This window comes from Ambystoma mexicanum, chromosome 1p (assembly GCF_040938575.1).
Source record: "Ambystoma mexicanum isolate Mex_15411 chromosome 1p, UKY_AmexF1_1, whole genome shotgun sequence".
NCBI classification, from domain to species: Eukaryota; Metazoa; Chordata; class Amphibia; order Caudata; family Ambystomatidae; genus Ambystoma; species Ambystoma mexicanum.
In genome coordinates, this window is record NC_090921.1 from 739,941,124 (window position 1) to 739,961,577 (window position 20,454).

At 41.9% G+C, this 20,454-nt stretch overlaps 1 protein-coding gene across 1 annotated transcript in view; it reads right to left on the reverse strand.

The window, feature by feature from the left end:
- The window catches only part of LOC138580049 (methanethiol oxidase-like), a 293,543-nt gene that overhangs the window by 78,706 nt on the left and 194,383 nt on the right, over window positions 1-20,454 (reverse strand). Inside the window, exon 9 of the mRNA XM_069650285.1 lies at window positions 19,650-19,771. Within this exon, the coding sequence (XP_069506386.1) occupies window positions 19,650-19,771 (122 nt within the window). The remainder of the gene's footprint in view (window positions 1-19,649; window positions 19,772-20,454) is intronic.

Sequence of the window (20,454 nt, forward strand, 5' to 3'; positions counted from 1 at the left end):
ACACTGTCACATAAGGAATACAAAAATAGATTCACTAGTAATGTACAATTCTATGTGTGTAAGGACCACCACTTTTTGAGTGTATTGGTAAATGTATTGCAACATATTTACAATATAGTAATTTATATGTTACTGGGTTAGGGAGTCATCTACAGGCTGCATTGAACATCCTATATATTTTCTTGTCCTACACTGTATCTAGCTTACACAAATGATTTAGTTCTTATGGCAAAGACTCCATTGGCGTTGCAAAGGTTAATCAATGAGTGTGTGTAATTCATGTCCTAGAAATGAATGAAAATAAACATGAAAAAGTCATGGCTGAGAATTCTGAATAGAAATACTGGAAATTGACCATTCTTTGGGTTGCAAATGAAAACCTACGACAGGCCAAGAGTTTGATTATCTGCAGGGGTGTTGTTAGTTCTGGAAAAGATCAGGGGCTAAGCTAATGTTGGGACTTGCAGGACTCGGGGCTAGCTATAGCCTCTTGGTTGTAGCCCCTGAGCTTCTATCCAGGGCTACAACCAAAAGACCCAGGGCTATAGCGCCTCCACCGCCCTCCCTAGCAACGCCTCTGATTATCTGGGCATTACATTTCATGACAACAATTGGCATCAACATTTAGATAAACTAGTGAATCCTATGAACCAGTCAATTGCAAGAATACGTCAATTCTCAAACAAATGTGGCAGTGGTGATGTAGCCCTTACTTTGGAGATGAACCAGATGAAACACATGTGATAGGTCTGCAGAAGGTGTTTAGGTGTGTGTGCAATTGCTAATGATTGAGAAGGTGGATCCCAAATGTGTATGCACCCTGCCTGCTGGGAATTTCCATAGTAACCACCAGTGAAAGATTACATTATTAAACTGGTGTAGAATCTCTTGTAACTAAACTTAAATTTGCTACAATAGTACTTTGGTACTCAACTTGTAACAATTATTACACACCATGATTGGTGATCTGATAAGTAGGAATAGTCCAGGAAAATCAAGATGGTCATCCTATACCGATTTATGATCGAGTTGTCTATTCCATTATCTGTCAAAGAAGAATTCCAGTTACACCCCGAACCAAAGAAAATGTATTTGGACCTATATTAGCCAACTCTCTGAAATTAGGTTAATATTTAACTATCTGATTAACAGCACAGTGAAAGTGTATTTGCATTATTTACATAGGCAATTACATAAGGAGTTCTATTTGGCATGTGCCTATAATTCATCAAGGTACACATTAATCACTCGCGTATGCGTTAATCAACTACCCTATTATACATCTATTAATCAAGCATTATGGAACTTGAAAAATAATTTAAGTTCTAATTGTGCAAATGTCTTTCTGGTAACGAATATGTATTTTATCTTTTTTTGAAAGTGGTATGGGATTCCTCGTAGGAAGTATCCTTCTATTGCTCAGAATACTTGATTTTGCCCAGTGTGGACCAAATGTTTTTCTTTCTAATGTAAGCTCATCATTATAATGTATGCTGGAACCTTGAACACTTTCTCATGTGCAACAAAAATTCAATCATTTAAGAAACAGGGGTTCATGATGACTTGTGGACTCTGAATTTTCTTGCAGTTTTGTCTTAGAATATGTTTTATGCATTTTAATTTGAAATTAACCCAATTGATCTTAATTTTAGGAAACTGATAAGTTCTATTGAAATATGCATATTTGTTAATGTGTTTTGTTTTTGAGCAGTTTATGTAATGATCGAAGTCTGTGAAACATATGGGACATTTTCTTTTATTTTCACTATAGAGCAATTCTGCGTATTATTAATGTTATATATGACTAGGTTTTTATCTCTTGAGAGGTAGTAAATATTTGCTGGAATTGTTATAGGTATTATGTATATTGAGATGCTGGAATATTTGAGAATTTTAGTATGTATAACGTTTTAGGGACGTTTTGCCCGAAACAAACTTTAATAAAAAGAAAGAAAATACGCAGAAAAAAATACATGTCTGTTTGCCTTCATAATAAAGAGGAATGGACATGAAGCACCCAATGACAGAGGAGATTATTGAATGTCAACATTATGCAACCTGCATTAGTAAATGTGTTATTTAGTTCAATATATGCCCATGTGGACGTTTTTATGTAGGAGAGATGAAGTATGGAAATGATGATAACCTTAGTTTCAAACAAAACAAATTGAAGTGCCTAAAGGAAAACAATTTATAAAGGGACACAGTACAGCAATAGTTGGTTCTAGAAAAAGTAGCCAATCCTGAGAAGCTGACCCCATCAAAACATTTTAAATATTAAAAGCTTCTGGATCCAGTAGATGAAGCCTAAAATAAACAGGTCTTAATAAATATTTTCAATTATCATGCTTTCTCTAAAGAAATGTGCACATGGTGAGCTGTCAGCCCCATGGGAACGAGGAGATTGACACTCGGTTTTCCAGCATTAACAGACTAAAGGCTCTGAGAAACAAGGAGAACAGACATTGGGCCTCATTACGACCCAGGCGTTAAGGGGTTAACGGCGCTGTAAAAGGGCGCCAGGGTCGTAATGAGGCCCATTGACAAAAGGCTGTGCCCACTTACTTAGAATCACAGGTAAAGGTAAAACAAAAGACTAATACAAGATACACAAAGAGACAAAACTCTACAAAATAACACATCAACATTAGCATTGCATCAGGGCATCAGCCCATATTGTGACAAAAGGCCGTGTGCAGAATATATTGATTTAAATACAAAGAATAACATGCCAGAGTAAAAGATTTGTATAATTATGAAATCATTTCTTACAAAAAAAACGGACCAATCAGCTGAACTTTTAAAGACATGCATGGAGTTGCGCTTTTTGCATGAAAAACGTTGCTGGGCAAAGATGAATATTCACTCTTTCGCTCATGGCATGGACACTATTTCTAGTCAGGAGCTGATAGATTCAAAAAGAAGTATTGAACATATTTAATCATTTAACTGAAATATTTGTGTAAATAAATGATTGTCGAGAAGAATGTTCTGAGCTTGTTTTCAAGTCCCCAGATTACCACCCGGATCCAAGCAAGCTTGCAGCACTTTCCAAATGTCATTGGTCCACCTTGGAATGTATGGTAACGTAGCCAAGGTGCACTTCTACAGAAGAGCTATTAGGTGACAGAACATTAGCATACCATGTCGTTCAAATGAAGAAATGTCCTCAGAAGTTACAGTTCTATACGGTATTTATCCAATGTTACATGGGGGTAGGAACGTTTATATAACGTTTATATAACAATATGTATTTCTGTGGGTGAATGTTCTTGCTGAGGTTTGCATGGTCACTAGCATGTGACCCTAGATGTTTAGCCCAGATATTAGCTCTTTTCAAGTTCCACCACAAGTTTTCCCTCAGGAGGACTGGTTGCACAGGATACTGGTCCTGATGTGGAGCTGTCCACAATGCTGCACAAAGGCCCTATACCGGTCTCCTGTTACAAAAGGAGATATGGCTGTGGAACCTTTCAATTCTGGTGGTGGTTCCGGTGATGTTGTGGGTCCCCAGACATTACTGTAAGATGGAGGGCCACCAAATGAGGTTACAGAAAGTGTTTTCTTCTAGTCGGGATCATTGAGGGCTGTTCCGTCCAGGGGAACATTGCTTTGTTTGCAGGATTGTGCACTAGAGGCATCAGATAACCTGGTGTACCTTTCTCTGGTACCAATAATTGTAGAAGAAATAATGTCTCTGTTGTAATTCATTTCCATAGTAACCACTCCTGTTAAATCTCTTGGCTTCACTATCGACCTCCACACTTCCTTCAGACACCTCATAGCCGCTGTCACCAAAATATGCAATCTACAACTACACCTCCTACACATTCCTAGCGCATCGGGCAAGAGCACGGAAGTGCTGTGCTGTTGTGCTGGTGACTCTGGGCTCTGGAATTGTGTGATCTGAAATTATCGCTCTACCCGTGGCTCACGGACTGTATGCGCAAGAGGAAACACAGGCTTTCACTGCTGCGGCGAAACGCCGACAAGGAACTACCATATCAACAACACCCTGCGACATCTAGCTTCTCCCCTCTCTCCCAGGCACGTTACAATACCCGTGTGCGTGCGCATCCGGGAAGTGCACGGAAGTGTCGTGCTGTTGTGCTGGTGACTCTGGGCTCTGGAATTGGGTGATCTGAAATTATCGCTCTACCCGCGGCTCGCGGACTGTATGCGCAAGAGGAAACACAGGCTTTCACTGCTGCGGCGAAACGCCGACAAGGAACTACCATATCAAGTAATTACTTTACTGGGACCTCTTGCCATTTGTTTTCTTTGTTTTCCGAAGTAGGTCGCAAAGGAGGACGCTACTTACGTTACTTTCTTCTTCTTTCTCCAGCAACACCCTGCGGCATCTAGCCCCTCTCTCCCATGCACGTTACAATACCCGCGTGCGTGTGCATCCGCGCGCGCATCCGGGAAGTGCACGGAAGTGCCGTGCTGTTGTGCTGTTTGGCTGGTGAGCGGGTGAGTGGGTGTGGGGGTGTATGTTGGATAAACATTGTTAGGAAGTTTTGCTCGTAGTTGATAAATCCATCATAATTGTATTTTCTTTGTGGGGCAATTTGCTTTTTTGTTGTGGTGTAAGCGAAATGGCCAGCCGATTACGTAACGGCCACATTGAAACACTATCTTCTATTAAAGTATGTAAGCCCATGAGTAAAAAAGATGATATAGACAGTGCGAATACTGTACAGCCTGAAAAAACATTCAATAGGGCTGACGCTTCAGTATACAAAGTTGAAAATATGTCTGTAGAAAAGGATATAGGATATACCGCCCAAGCTAACTTAAGAAAAAGTTTCCTGAGTATGCTTGAGGCAGATGACAGCACCACTCTTGGTGCTATAGAAGAGATTCCTACGGGTTCCCCCTCTGATGTATCTATCGTGGCTCCTGCTGTTCTGATTGAATTAGAAAAGAGGGTCTTACTCTCCGCTGGACCATCAATGCCTGTCACTGCCAGAGTGGGTTGCAAGGACAGAGTTCACTTGCACTTCGAACCCCAAACAACAGTAGTGCCATTTAAGCAGGACATTGAAGATCCCGCCAAAAATATGACATTGCCCAACAAAGGCAAAATGAAAAATCTGGTGGGCAAAGAGCTACAATTAGCCTCCTCCCCTGAGATACAGAGAGATACACATTCTATCTCACCTGTTGTGAATCATGCTGCATCTTCCCCTCCTGAAACACAGAGTGATGGGCAACCTACCTCCTCTGGTATGGGGCTTTCTTTGGGACAAAGCGCAAACTCCAATACTCTATCAGAGGATCTACAAATCTTTGAAACATCATTTCCAGTGATCTCACGCATATTAAATTTATTGGATCGCGGCCACGATTACACTCATTATGAGTTACGCGACATCAAGACTGCTCAAGCAGTGATGTTAGCCAAACTGAATAAACTTGAGGGATTTATTTTTGCAGAGAATTATAGAAAGGAAGGAGGATGCATCGCTCCAGTCTCTGCTACGAACAACGGTTTTTCAATAGCAACTCAAACAGACTCAGCAATCACACTGAGTGAGCCGGTGATCAGCACTGTAGAACAACCTCAAGCGATTAGCTCGCTAGAACAACCTCAAGTTTTCCAATTTCCCCAATCATTTGCACAAACGCTTAATGCACCAAAACCTATTATCCCAATTCAAATTCTTCCATATTCTCAGCTTTGTCAGACTGTGGCCGCTCATGCCGAAAAAATTGAGCAACTGCTATTCTTCAATCAAGTAAATGAGGGAGATTCTATCTCACCAACTATACCCCATGATAATGTAATTAACAAGCTCAATTTCCCACATCGAGATAGTCCTTCGGCACTAATGGCCATTCTGTATCATCCTTCTTCGAATGGATTGATGCTCAAGTGTTGAAGAAGGAGAATGCTGACCCTGAACCTCAAAAATATTTTGCCTCACGCAAAGAAAAAAGATTATTCATACGGGCTATGAATAGACTTAAAACACGTAAGGCTGCTGAAGCTAAAAAGGGAAATGATCAGAAAAAAACCAAAACAATAATTACAAGTTCTAAGCCTAGTGGGGATGAAGAGAACATTAAGAGAGTGACAATCGAGAAGCATAATATTACAAGTGATGGTCTGCAATCTAATCCTTCCAGCTCGCCTTACATCGACCTGGGGACTGATGTAGAAGAATTAACTTCTGAAAGTAGAATCGCATTGCAAGCTCAATCCACTATGGATACAAGTAGGGGTAACAACACAAGTGCACCAGCACCTTGTCTAATAAATAAAGAAAGGCAAGCTGGAGCTGCACTACCTCCTACGATCCCACAGCAACCATTTTTATCTACTTTCTACAAACCCACTTTGAATAAAAAAACAAATCCAAGTCTAATTCACTCGGGTTCCACTGTTGGGGACGCCGTAAATCATGCTAGCAAGAAACCATTTGTTAAGATGATCGCATCGACAAATCCTCAGGAAGATTTAATGGAACGCTCTTCTAACCAACAGCATCATCCATCCAATGACTATCCAGACTGAGAGGAGTTAACTGACAAAAATAAATCTGTCTCTCCCTATAAATACACCAAGAAACCGACTTTCGACGCACACCAAATGTCAGAGACTAAGGTGGATGCTACATCAATGAACGATGAAAGGAAATTAGCCAACGAAGAAGATTCCGTTAAACTTAAACAGGTTTCTTCTATCCTAGGATGGATCAGTGCGCCTGAAATAAACGGAGAAAAGAGTTTAAACAGATCTTTTATGCTTCACACATTTCAGAAAATTCCAGCACTTAGAACTCTAGTTTCTAGTGACATTATGTGGATTACACTTCCTCCCATTAACAATTATAGAATGGTACTGCAATTGCAGTCAACAATAATTGCCGAATTAATTTGGGCTCATAAAAGGGAACTAAAAATGCTAGGATTAGCCGTGCATTCCCTAACCTCAATTGATGAAGCTAAGATGTTCAATGAAACTCCTATTGTAGCTACACAGACTCCTAAGATTGCGTCACTTGATACTAATTTTCTACAAAATTTAGAGGCTTCAGTAATATCACAACTTGCAGCCATTTCCGCTACCACAAAAGATTGGTCTTGTCTGTCAGTGATGCTAAATGCTTAGGAAGAACAAAAAATAGTGCCCTTATAGTAGCTATATTGGGCTCAGAGTGATGTCGTGGAACTCGTGCGGAAGCAGGAATCTATTAACTTGGGCAAAAAGCTTTCCTGACCCGCCAGACTATGACATTATCTTGTGCCAAGAAACAATGTCAAATAAGCAAATTAAGCTCAATAGTTTTACTTCCTTTCAAATGGAAGCGAAAGTTGGTGCAAAAGGGAGACCGTCAGGGGTGATTGCGGTCTTTATTAGTAACAGACTTCAATTCTCTATCTTAATGACTCACAAAACTCAGGGATTTGTGGCTGTAATTATGAAGATGGGAACAGGTAACTGTGAAATTTTCTCAATAATATCGATATACTTTAATCCCCTTCAGATGTCTATCGACACTTTTCTGGAAAATTTGCAAAACTTATTTTGTGAGGTATTTCCCATGTATCCTGAATGTAATCTTGGGTGGGGACTTTAATGCAGATTGTACAAGGTATACCAATCCAGTAGCGAACTCATATAGGAAGGACAATGTATCTCCTGCATTCAGGAGAGGTGAATCAATTTACAATTTTTTGAGTCAGTGGGACATTGCACTAATTCCATTTAATTGCAAAGGTTGTGGCTACACTTGGAAACAAAATCTTATGACTTCTTGCATTGATTATATTGCAATGACAAATGAACTAGCAATGTTATCTAGCGAAGTTGAAAGCACTATTTTGGACATTAGTTATCATGTATTACGACAGCTACAAATTCAAATACCGATTCCAACTCTAGAAAGTGACCGTACGCATATATTCATTGAAGGGGATTGGCCAGGGGCCTCTCTGAGGTGGAATCTACTGATATGTACAAAACTAAATGTGATTATCGCAAGGCGTCTTAATGAAATGACAAATTTATGTATTACTGGTGATATCAACTTGTTTACCTCTGGTGAAATCGTGCAAATCATTAAGGCTGCAATTATTGATTTGGTGTACATATACAAGCAACATAATAAAGCAGAGAATCAAACACACTTAACCACCAATACGATTAGAACATTGATTAATAAAAAGAATGCTGATGTTAGGACTCTCAAACGGTGTCAGCTCAAAGAATCAGAATATCAAACTTTAAAAAAAAATTGTAAACAAATGTCATAATAGTATTAAGAATCATAGAAGGTTTTTACACAATTACACCAACCAGGAAATGATTAAGAGTGTATGTCGGAACGACAGACGATCAACTTGGGCTCTACTAAGGGGTGATGATGCCATAGTAAGATGTAAACAATCCTCTAATATCTCTGAAGAAGCCTGGACTTTATATTTTAAGACCAAATTTGCGCTTCCCAAGAGATTTGAGAATCATAAATACAAGACTTGTGAGGAGGATATGAAAGGCTTAAAGGGCTGGTCATTGGAGGATATAATATGGGGAATCAACAAACTAAATAACTCAAAAGCTCCTGGGCACGACTGTGTCCCGCCTTGTGCTCTAAAATCTAACCCTGAACTGTGGGGGCCAATGCTGAAAATACAATATGATGAGATTTGCATAACTATGGCAATGCCCAGCTCATGGCTTAAATCAATCAATGTGCTCATTTATAAAAAAGGGCCAAAAAATGAACCTAACACCTTTCGGCCGATTGCGCTCTTTGATGCAGGGGCCAAAGCATTTGCCATCTTACTACTTCAAGAACTTAAAGCATACATTCAGAAAAATGCTATCTTATCGAGATTTCAGATTGGCTTTCGTGCAGGTATGGGCACCGCACTAAATGCAACTGTCCTAGCCCACATTCTTAAGCAAACAAAATTGCCTAAAGTGGCCACCTTATACATGTTATCAGTTGATCTTTCCGCCGCCTTTGACTGTGTGATTCGTTCTATCCTGTGGGGAAAGCTCGAGAGTATAGGTATCCCTTCTCATCTCACATGAATGATTGCAAAATTACACCAGTATACCTGCTATATGGTACGAATTGATGGCACTGGGGCTACTACACAACCGATTGCCACCGAGGTGGGGGTTAAACAGGGCTGCAATCTGGCGGCCACCCTGTTTAACCTCTACCTCTGTGACATAGAACAAATCTGGCACAATGAAATTTGCTATCCTGCTAAGCTTGGGCATCTTAGATTACAATGGATGGCATTTGCTGATGACGTGTTGATTTTTGATCAAACTCCATATGGCCTTCAGAAAAAATGTGACATTTTCTCGGAATACTTATTCAAACACAATCTCCAGTGTAATGCGAATAAATCAAATATATTAATATTTAAAAACTTGAAAAAGAAGAAGTATTCTGTGAAATGGTCCATTGATAGTCATGAAATAAATATTGCCTCAAATTTAAAATATCTGGGTTATGACGTTTCTGACTCTAATTCAAAAAAACTATGGAGGAAAAATCTAAATTCAAAGATTCCTGTACTTGGTTCTCAGATGAGGATAGTATATGCGAAATTTTGCAAATTCTCAATGGGACCATTATTTTAATTGTACCTCTTAAAAGTCGAAGCCATTCTGTTGTATGGGCTGGACTTATGTTTGCTGGATATTGAGGGAATTTTTGATCAGATCCAGGGTATTTTATGGAAGACCACTTTAGGAATGCCCAAATCACTTCCAAATTGCATTTTAAGACAAGAGCTTGGTCTGACTGCCTTATCAGCCAGATACCAGTGGAGACAGTTATCCAATCTCGCAAAAATATTATATCCACCAGCAAACTTGCTATACGAGGACTTCTGTATTATGCTTCGCACTAGAAATCCAGTCTCGGTTGGAATGTTCCTACAGCGGATGACCAATATTCTCGATCAACTTGCACCAAAACCTATAGATCTTGAATTTCATTGTGCATATGTGAAAAAACGTTTATTTGAGCTTGACTGGGCAAAAACCTTGAATGAAATGCACACTACAAAATCGTATTCAGAAGCATTGACCTTTGCTGCAGCTAGGACACCGCGCAGACCATATTTGCTGAAATTTCCATCTAGAAAATTACGCAACCTATACTTAAGATTTAAGCTTAATCAATTACACACTTTAGAAAAAATTGCAGTATGGAAAAAGGATTGTGACTCAAACGGCACATTATTATGTCGTTTTTGCAGTGATGGCACGATCAATGAAACACTCAAGCATTTAATATTGGAATGTCAATTCTTCGAGGTATTGCTCTCTGAAATGTTTGGGACCCAACTTCTTGGAACCACTCTGAACTGGAGGGAATGGTGTTGGAAAACATTCATGTGGGGTGTTTCGCCCAAAGTGAACTTAGCATTGACCACATTTTTGGTTATTCTGGAACAAGAATTAGACGCCAAATACTTGGTGAATGTGAAATAAGATAGGATGTTCTTGAAACAATCTCTTCTTAATTGTGCATTGATTAATGATGTATAACCTACCTTTATACGGTAAAGTCTTTAGTATTCATTATGTATAGTGAGTACAAGAATTGTTTATAAATATTACTTTGTTATTGAAATTGTTTTGAAGACAAACAATTTGTTATAGTGTTGAGAAATACTTTTAAGCGTATTGACATGGATTGAAATTCGTAATTACTTCAAATGGAATGAAACTTCATGTTTTAGAGGAAATATTCTCCTCAATTTTTATTCCATTTTGTATAGATGAAACTTATGTTGTAACAGTTTGTTTATCAAACTAATAAAAAACTTTTAATTAAAAATTTTAAAAAAACTACACCTATGCAAAATCAGACATTTCCTTCCTCCTGAAGACTTCCGCACTGCAGTCCAACACTGGTTCTCACTAAGCTGGACTACGGAAATGCTCTCATCATTGGACTCCCCAACAACACCCTTATCCCCTGCAAGCTATACAAAAGACAGCAGCCGGACTCATCCTCCACCTACCCAAACATTAACACATTGCCCTCATTCTTGCACAGCTTCACTGGCACCCCACACCCTAGATAATTGCCTTCAAAGGACTCTGCCTTGTATTTAAAACCATCCACGTCAAAACGCCATCTTAATTTCATGACAAGCTCAAACTCATCACCCACACAAAACACAAACACCAGACAAACCAAGCAACACTTTTTACACATCACACTCTGCAAACTCACATGCCATGCACACAAAAACAAACATTTACACACTGGCCACCCCGGGCATGGAACATCCTACATCTCCACATACACACTGCTCCCTCAATCACCACTTTCAGAAAGAGCCTCAATACATACCTGTGTCCCCACACATAACCCTGCCCTCCTGCACTGCGATCATGTGTCTATCCTAAAAACATTTTGTAGCTTAATTTTTCAACTCCCACCTTTTTGATATTTGAACGATGTAAGGTGCTCTGAGACCCTCTGGGTAGGGCCAGCGTTAAACATGAATTCAAATAGATAAATAACACAATCTGCTGCTCTGACTGGTTCCTTGTGTTGAGCCCTTGTATCATTAGCTCAGTGTGTTTTCACATATTCAAACATTGAAGCTTCTTGGGAGTCAGGGAGTCACAAGAGCACGCAATTTCATTAGTTCAACAGAGTTAAGGGAACAAAGGAACAATGCAGGGTCCCAGTCCAGTAAATATGACAGAGCTTCCCTGCAGTCCTTCAGTCAAGGCATCCTGTTAGTGTCTTAGAGACTTACTGAAATTAAATAAGTTCACAGTATATTTTCAGCTGAAGTGGAAAAGCTAAGCTTCTAATCATTGATAAGAATCAATTCAAACATTTTGGTGGCTATGAATGGCGGCTGCCACATTGAAACTTTGCCTCCGTGTTCCCAGGATTTGGTTTGGAAACTATATTGCCAGTCAAAGCCCAATGAAACCTTTTGCATTGGAATCTGAAATGACCCAGCAACTAGTGCCAGTCAGGAAACGGCCTCAAAAGGCTAATCCATGTGATCTATTTTGACCATGCAAAGCTGGCTCTCTCGCCTGTCTGACAACAATCAGTGCAGGAGAGCAGACCCCTCAGCATGTTACCATTTGTATTACAATTGCCTTCACGTGGGCAATTAGGCCCACCTGCAGTACACTGTACTGGATTGCAATAGGATACTCTGCAGAAGAGCATCCACCGCTGCACCAATTTTACCCAAATTTCAATTTGGTATCTACCATAAATCAGAGGGGTATTTACAGCCAGTTAGAGACTATTTAGAAGACAACCAGTTGCATTCACATTCCTGATGAGGCCTCTGGTTAGAACCCATCAGGGGAACCCAATAACCAGTCAGCGAACAATACCAGTGTCACAGTTTAGTATTTTTTTTATCTCTTAATGGTTATACTGTGTAATAAGGCTGTAAAAAGATATATATTTAAATAGCTGTGGGGGTGGTCAGGGCTGTCCTTTGCAAGCCATTCTTCAATTCAGGATCAGTTTTAGGTTCTTTTGGGCTTTTGTTACTCAATATCCCAGCATATAATGCTTTCACATCTAGTAATTCTTGGTGGTCCTAAGTAGTTCTCTTTGGGAGTCTGGGCTCATGTGCCATCATAATAAGCAATTCACTAAATAGTAGCTTGCTCTGGGATTTGAGAGAAAGTAATTGGGCCTCATTACGAGTTAGCCGGTCTGGATTTACCGGTGCCGGTAAAACCGTACTGGCACCATTTTCCATACCGGCTAACTCCGAGTTATGTGGCCGTGTGGTGTTACACCCACCAGGTCTGACTTGGCGGGCGTAACGCCACCGGCCGCACACGGACCTGGAAACACCAGCACAATTACAGCATGGTGCCAGTGTTTCCACTGCCCCCATTCCTGTGGGGCTCCACGGGAATGGGTAGTAACGGAATGCCGGCTCCGGGATTACCGGACCACCAGGGCTGTAATGCCCCGGTGATTCCAGCAAGTCCAGAGCTGGTAAATCCCCACGAGTCCGGCGGCAGCCTGTCGGTTTTTCCGGCATGGCTACCGCCGGACTCGTAATGAGGCCCATTGTCTTGTTTTACTACTACCACCACTTGCCACAAAGTGGCATTCTTTATTATTTTAAAACACCTAATTTCTCACCTACACTAATGTTTCTCCTCACTTTGTCAGGATTAATTACTTTCTCAGGTCTGTTCTTTCACCTCTTTGGTCCTTCCTTGATATCACCAGCCTCTAGCTGCTAGCTCAACACCTTTCCAAGCTTTTAATAATTCACAGTCCTTCTCAGGCTCACATACTTTCAGGTTTGCAGCATGTCAATGAGACTATAAACACCCTTTCATACTTCTCAATGACCTTAAATTCTAGTCTGTTATTAAGTGTGCCTACAACATCAAAATTACACACAACAATGAATGTACCTGTTGCGTGCAAACCCAGTTGGAAGCAGAAGCACAGCCAAACATCTGAGATAAATGGGGAAAATTTCACAGTGCGACCAATTTGCTCCATCAATAAAAGGCAATGATGCCCAGGGGGGGCAGCTCAAGCTTTTAAGGATACCTCTCACTCGTCTCTGTCACTAGTCAGAAATTGAGAATGCTGGAACTTAAGGAGGAGCCAAAGGCAAGTGGACCAATGGGTCCAAGTCATGAGATGTAGGAGAAGAGAATGACAGCAGAGGACAAGTAGCCTGAAGAACAACCCACAGAGAGCTCAGTGAGCAGGAGGCTCTCCGAGTTTGGTACAGTAAGACACCTGCATCCAGCCAAACCACAGCAACCAGGTTTTCGGAGGGGTGCTGAGTGTTGGAGGCAGCGGCATGAATTTTCCAGAGAATCTAGGAACCGGTCATCTGAGGAGTAAGGGAACGTGGAAACATCAACAGAAAAGGTCCTGCAAGAGCTGGAGAGATAGGGTGGATAGCTGGAGAGCAGAGCAGTATACAGTAGGAAGAGACTGATGTGGGAAGTTTTCAAGTAAACCCAAGGAGGAGCATGCAGGAGTAGGAGAAGTCCAGTAGTCTAGAGGTATGACAACAAGAGTTGGGCATGATGCTGCATTGCGGCAAATGTAATAAAAGTGCCAAAGCAGCCCATAAAAACTCAGAGTGAAGAAGAGCTCTGTTTCTTAGATACTTGGTACTTGAACTACAATTCCCAGAACTAAAAGACTGTAGGTGCAGAGATTGGATGCTGCATTCTGGCAAACCGCTGGCATACAAAGCATACTATAAAGGGAGATGGAAAACTATATGAAGGGTATGAAGTTCAGAAGTGATTACAAGAGATGATATGAATGCTTTGACCCCGAATATGGAAAATTAAGACTTTCCTACAGGCATATTTGAGCTGAAGCAACATACTCTGGAGATCTGATTGGCCACGAGCTTCCTTCACTCTCTAATTCTATTGGATCTGGGGGAGTTTTAGCTTTGCTTCTTGTCAGACGACAGCGAAGGGTAGACGATTTAAGCTAGGTTGGCTATCTTTATTTTTCTCAGTCACTCCGTGAAAGCCTTGACTAAGGGCTGATAAAACTTGAAGCAAGAAGGTTGATGAGATGTGGGTTGAGTAGCAGTTTTATTTTCTGAGATTGAGGGTTCTTTGCTACAGCTCAGTTTCCCAGTATAGAGAAGGAGTATCTCCAGACAAGTGGTTTTCTCACTTCATTCTCAGACTCCATATCAAAGCCTGCAGCACTGATCCAGCAAGTATCTCCCTTAGGTGTTTTATTTATCATGAAGGTGATTCAGGCCCTTCTTTCTTTTAGTGCAAATCTGCAGGCTTGGCCTCTCTTCCATGCACAGATTGTGATCTTCACTTTCTTCTTTTTCACTCTCCTCAGGTCGCTCACCCCTCCGACTAGAGGAGCAGCTGGTTGGACTTGACTACAGGTTAGACTCTGTAATGAATCCTGCAGAGTCATAACTGAACCCCAGTCTAAGGTCTCCTCCTATGTGTCCTGGGGAAGGCAGCCGCTACCTGATCCTAACCCTGGGGGTGGTATCATGAGGGAGGATCACATGGGACGAGATAGCTGTCTCTTTTGGGAGAGGCACAGTATTCATCTTCTTGTGAGGATGAGAGTCTTACAATTCCCAGATTTATGATGGCATGCTGTTATTGTACAAGTCCCTCTCGTGAGAAAACCCAAAGAACCTTCTCTAGAAAGTTACTTAGACAGAATAAGTTGTATACCTTGGGAGTGTCTGAATCAGATGTAACCTTCTCTAACTACTATGATTCTGTTTTGGGTAGTAATCCTAGCCCTAAGGTTAAAAGTCACCTATCATTCATATAACATCTCCTAACTCTGATAGAAATCCAGTTCAACAATCAAACAGAAATGAATTAACATAAAAGACTCAAACCCATTATGGACTTCAAGATCCATAATGCCTGTGGTACTGGGACGAGCAAGAGGGACAGGAATCAATGAGGATCAAAGGTGTTACTGAAGGGAATGTGCGATCCAGTTGTTTTGAGGCAAGGCACCTGTGCTGGACATTTAAACCTGAAAATGGATCACTGATGTGGGAAGGAGTAGCAGAGGCAGAAGCAGCAAGGAGAGAGACCGAAGCGGTCAGAGCTGCAGCAGGAGTGCGGGCACCAGCAGAAGCCAACGTGGGAAGAGAAGGCATGCAACTTTTCAGGGTACGCACAGTAGGAAGCAGAGTCGTGTTGAGCAGCGGGATGGGAAGTCCAGCTTTGCTGGAGGACACAGAGACCCAAACAAGCCGGTGGGGCTCAAGAGATGGGCCGTGCAGACGGTGGCAGGTGCGGAAGAGCTGTCAACCGGACTACCAACCCGCAGAGGGTCCGCTGCAGCAGCAGTGAGTAATGCAGAGATGCAGAACGAAGCCGGTGAGTTGGCCTGCAAGAGAAGGTAACCCCGGGACACTCTGAGTAGAACATTTATTAAGGCTAAACATTTTTGGATACATAACACGTAGAATAAGAAGGCAAAAAGGGCGTAATTCTTCATTTATAAAACGTCAACTTGGGGAAATCTGTAACCCACATTGCCAACAGCCAAGAGGCCAGAAAGAACAAGCAAGAGGGCAACAGGGGCGCAATTCTCCATTAATGAAATGTCAACTTGGTGAAACCAGTAACCCACATTGACAATAGCCAAAAGGTTATACCGAAGTAAGAGGGCAAAAAGAGCACAACTCTCCATTTATGAGATGTCAACTTAGGGAAATTGTAACCCACATTGCCAGCACAGAGACTGTACAAAAGAAATAAAAGGGCAACAAGGGTGCAATTCTCCTTTCTGAGACACCGGTTTGGGGAAATCTGTAACCCATATTGCCAACAGACAAGGGACTCTAAGGATAGGCAACCATTGTTCAACCCTCCTCACATGGTATACTGTTGTGGAAAATATTAGAACAAATATTGGCACTAACAGGAGAGACCAACTATAGTAGTATGATTTTTCTTTCTTCCTGGCAGGAGAGTAAACCAGGAAAGGGATCACTTGTAGTTAGTCCTGGCAGGCCAGGAAAGAGACAGTTGCTTTGAAGAAAGGTGGTTTTGGTAAAAGGTGTTATAGAAAGACTTTGATAACTTTATCATCCTGACAAACTTTTGCATTACCAAAGAGAGTTACTGTGCTATCCTGACAAAAGTATTCCATTAGAATAAAAGCTGTGATATTCTAATATCTGCTTTGGTTTATGAACTAGTGTTTGTAAAAGAAACATTTGCCTAACCAAGAAGGATATTGTGTGAAGGAAAACAGTTGCTTTGGTTTTTGAACAGGTGTTTTGTGGAAGAGACATTTGCTTTACCGAGTGGAAGAACTTATTGGATGGAAAATACATTTTGTGTTCATCTGAACATAACTTTGTTGAATCAGAACCTTTCCAGAGGTATTGCTGAATTGATCCAAGGGAAGGGAGCCCAACCCTGGTCACAAGGAGTACTTTCTAAGAATGATGAGATTGAACCTTTGCACTGTTTTGTTGACCGGAAGACAGACAAATGTATCTTTTACACTTTGGTTATATGTATAAGTGTGAGGGTCAGATACTTTTGGGCACCAGGTAATCTTTCTTTAGTTTTTAGTTTGCTAGGTATGAACATTCTCGTTAGGATAGGGAAAGGTAGGTGTTTATCTCACCCTTTTTTCTTTTAATAAAATGGCAAACATTGAATAAACTACAAATTTGTGTCTGTCTGACATTGCTCCTGACAGCAATATGTGTTACCCGTTTTCCTGGGGTTAATCTTGCTTTCTTCTTCACCAGATATCCTATCAGACATCCAATCAGCCTTGTGATTTGACCCAGAAGCACAAGAAACAAGACAGCATTTTTAGATTTTCTCCTGTTTTCACCGGTACTGCCTCTTGCTCTGCAACCTCGCTGCACACCTGCTCACAACAAGATGATGGTGATCCCACCTTCATTGGGCATATATTTTTATGAGACCAAATCACAGAGATTAAAGACTGCCTAGATCTGTTCTCTGGGCGTGATCAGTGATTTATCACAATAAAGACTCTTGCAAACAGCACATTATTATTGATCTAACCATATCAATTTTACAAATCATAAGGAAAGGAGAAATTGTATGACAGGAGTAACTGAAAGTGGGCATCCCCGATGAGTGCATTGATCAGACTGGTGAATATATGTTTCATTTGCAGGATTCGATTTAGAATTGTTTGTTTATCTGCCTCAATGGGTTGGTCACCCAGGTTGGTTGATGGTTTGTAGTGTAGTCTGGATATGGTAGCTGGTTGCTTGGATTGCAGCCTTGTTACTGTTAGGCAAAGGTTGTTTTCAAACAACCATTTGTGTATATTGTTCAGGCAGTATGGGATACAGTGGTTTGCAAATTGCGCTGATAACATTCTAATTTATCCCTCAATGGCAACTCGAGATTGAAAGGTGGGTGCATTTCTCTATAAGGGGAGCTTTAGGACAGATGGCTGTGCCTTCAGACAATCCACAAGTAAAATGTATGCCCAATTGTGTGGACATTTCTTGTATTTATAAAGGCACATTTCACAAAGGAACCTATCATGAGAGGGGTCAACAGAAGTCTTTGGTGCCTTGCGGAAGGCCAGTAATTTAGGAAGAGCGAGGTTTGCTCCAGTCAGGGAGGCAGGACCCCCCCTGAGCCTCAAAGGATGGATGTTCAGTAAGATGAGGAAAGTTTCTTGACACCAAAAGTAGGAGACCCCAGACATCTGAGAAGGGAGGGGTGAGAGGTAGTAAGAGAGAGTGACTTTGGCTCTAGAAAAGGGGAAAGCCCTGTGTACCCAAAAGAGAGTTATGCTACAGTGAAGAGAGAGAGAGAGTGAGCAGTGCACTATATCCGTGGATGCAGATTAGTGAGCAGGGCACTATATCCCTGGGAGAGTCAGCAGGGTACTATATCCATGGATGCAGATTAGTGAGCAGGGCACTATATCCCTGGGAGAGTCCGAAGGGTACTATATCCCTGGGTGCAGAAGGGTGAGCAGGGCACCATATCCTCAGTAAAAGAACAAAGAGGGAGAGCCCCTTGCCCCCCCCCAAAAAAGGAAAATAAATAACAGAAGGAGAGCCACTGCTAAGGGGAGAACTTTTGGGACACTTAGCAAAGTAAGGAAGCCATATATCCTGACAGGCATCCAAGTACCTCTGAAAGGCCAGTAGTGCTGGAGCAGGGAAGACCGCTTCTGAGAGGCCCAGTGTTTGAAATTAGTAGTAATCCTGATGGTTCGCTGCAGGTGGCCTCTCAGGCTCCTTACATTCCTCCTGCTCCTGACCTCTCCTTGCTTTGAACCCTGGACTATTTGAACGTAGGGGTAAGAGATGTATATATTGTAAGCAGCCTGTGACGTCCAGTCACCAAACACTGGCAGGAAACACCAAAGTAGAAGGTACACTATTCTCTTTCTTGTAGCCCCCTGTCCACACAAACACGCCACTTTTTCTTCCTCTGCGAGTCAATCAACACAAAGACCTGTTATGCTTGCCGAGTTTCCCTCTGATTGAACCCGCTCCACCAGCGCAAACATGTTCTCCCCATCACAAATGAGTATCTCAGAGGGTGTGCAGAGAATTGGTGAGACGTGCTTGCACAGCGTGTGCAAAGTATGGCCGAGGGGTTGCGGAGCTAGGATTAGGAGATGCAGAGCCTGGCATGGTTTGTACGGCTAGGGTGTGCAGAGCACGGCTGAGGGTTTGGGCATGAGCCCCAAAAATTATTGCAGACCCAGAGATATTTCTCGACAACAATTAATGTTGCAATCTTCTGAATGCCGGTACAAGCTTCTAGAAAACAGGTACTTTGAGCCTGTTGCTATATAAGCTTAATTTGCGACACTTGAAAGTTCAGTGGAAGTGGATCAGGCACTTCAGAAAGCCTCCCATACTAACATGTCCACCACAAATGGGTCCATCTCAGCCCATTGGCCTCTCAGACGTCACTCCACCCGACATTAGAGAAGCTCCACCCCACCATACCAGCCTTCCACCCCACCATACTGCCTTTCATGCTCTGACTCACCTGACACATTCCCGAGCCAGGTGTACCACAGCCATACCATCCTTCTTGAAGCAGAGAGTCTCACATGCAGCTTATTCTTTGCTACCCAAACCCAGACAGAAATAATAGTTCCTAAGTTCAAGTATCCAGTGATGAGGCAGATACTCACCTGTCCAACCAACTTGGGCTTGCTCGTGTTGGTCATATCATATTGGCGCACATCCCCATGGTACCAGTTGCTTAAGTATAGAAAGCGATCATCCAGCGAGAACACGAGACTGGTGATGAGGCCTAATGGAGGGAGAAGAAAGACTCTAAGACCCTGAAAGATAATTTTAACCCCATTCATGAATGGTAGTGCCTTCCCAGGAATCATTGCAGTATTTCATTATTGTTTATAGCATATCGCGTTCTTTTGCCGACACCAGATTATTTGAATAATTTTCTCTGAAGAAATTACTCCGAAAAAACGAATAGAAATATATGGTGGTGCGGGTACGGGGTTAAAAGGAGTGGGGGAGGGTGTTGGGGTAGAGGTTATAATATAGGGAAGTGGGTTTATGGCGAACCCACCCCCCCAAAGCAGCAGGAGAACCCCCCCCCCCAAATAAAAAATGTGAAACTGGTGTCGGCAAAGCAACGTGGAACCGTTCATAGAGGTTTTTTTTAGTGGCATCAATCATAACCCTGCCCAGCAAGGGAGAGCAAAGGCACAGCAAGAAAGACTTCACTTCTCATATCGCACACTTCAGCAAGTAAAACATATAGAGTTAAGGACAAAGGCCTACCACCTCCGTGCGGACAGACTAACCATGTCCAAGCAAGCTGCTCACAGTCCGTCCATATACCCATAGCTCCTGCCAATGTATGTGGCCAACGCTCATAACACTGCCCAGGGCTGGTGCAGTGATTTCTGCTGCCCCAGGGAAAGTGCCTTTTGGCGCTCCTCAGAATGTGGCCAGAATTGCGGTTTT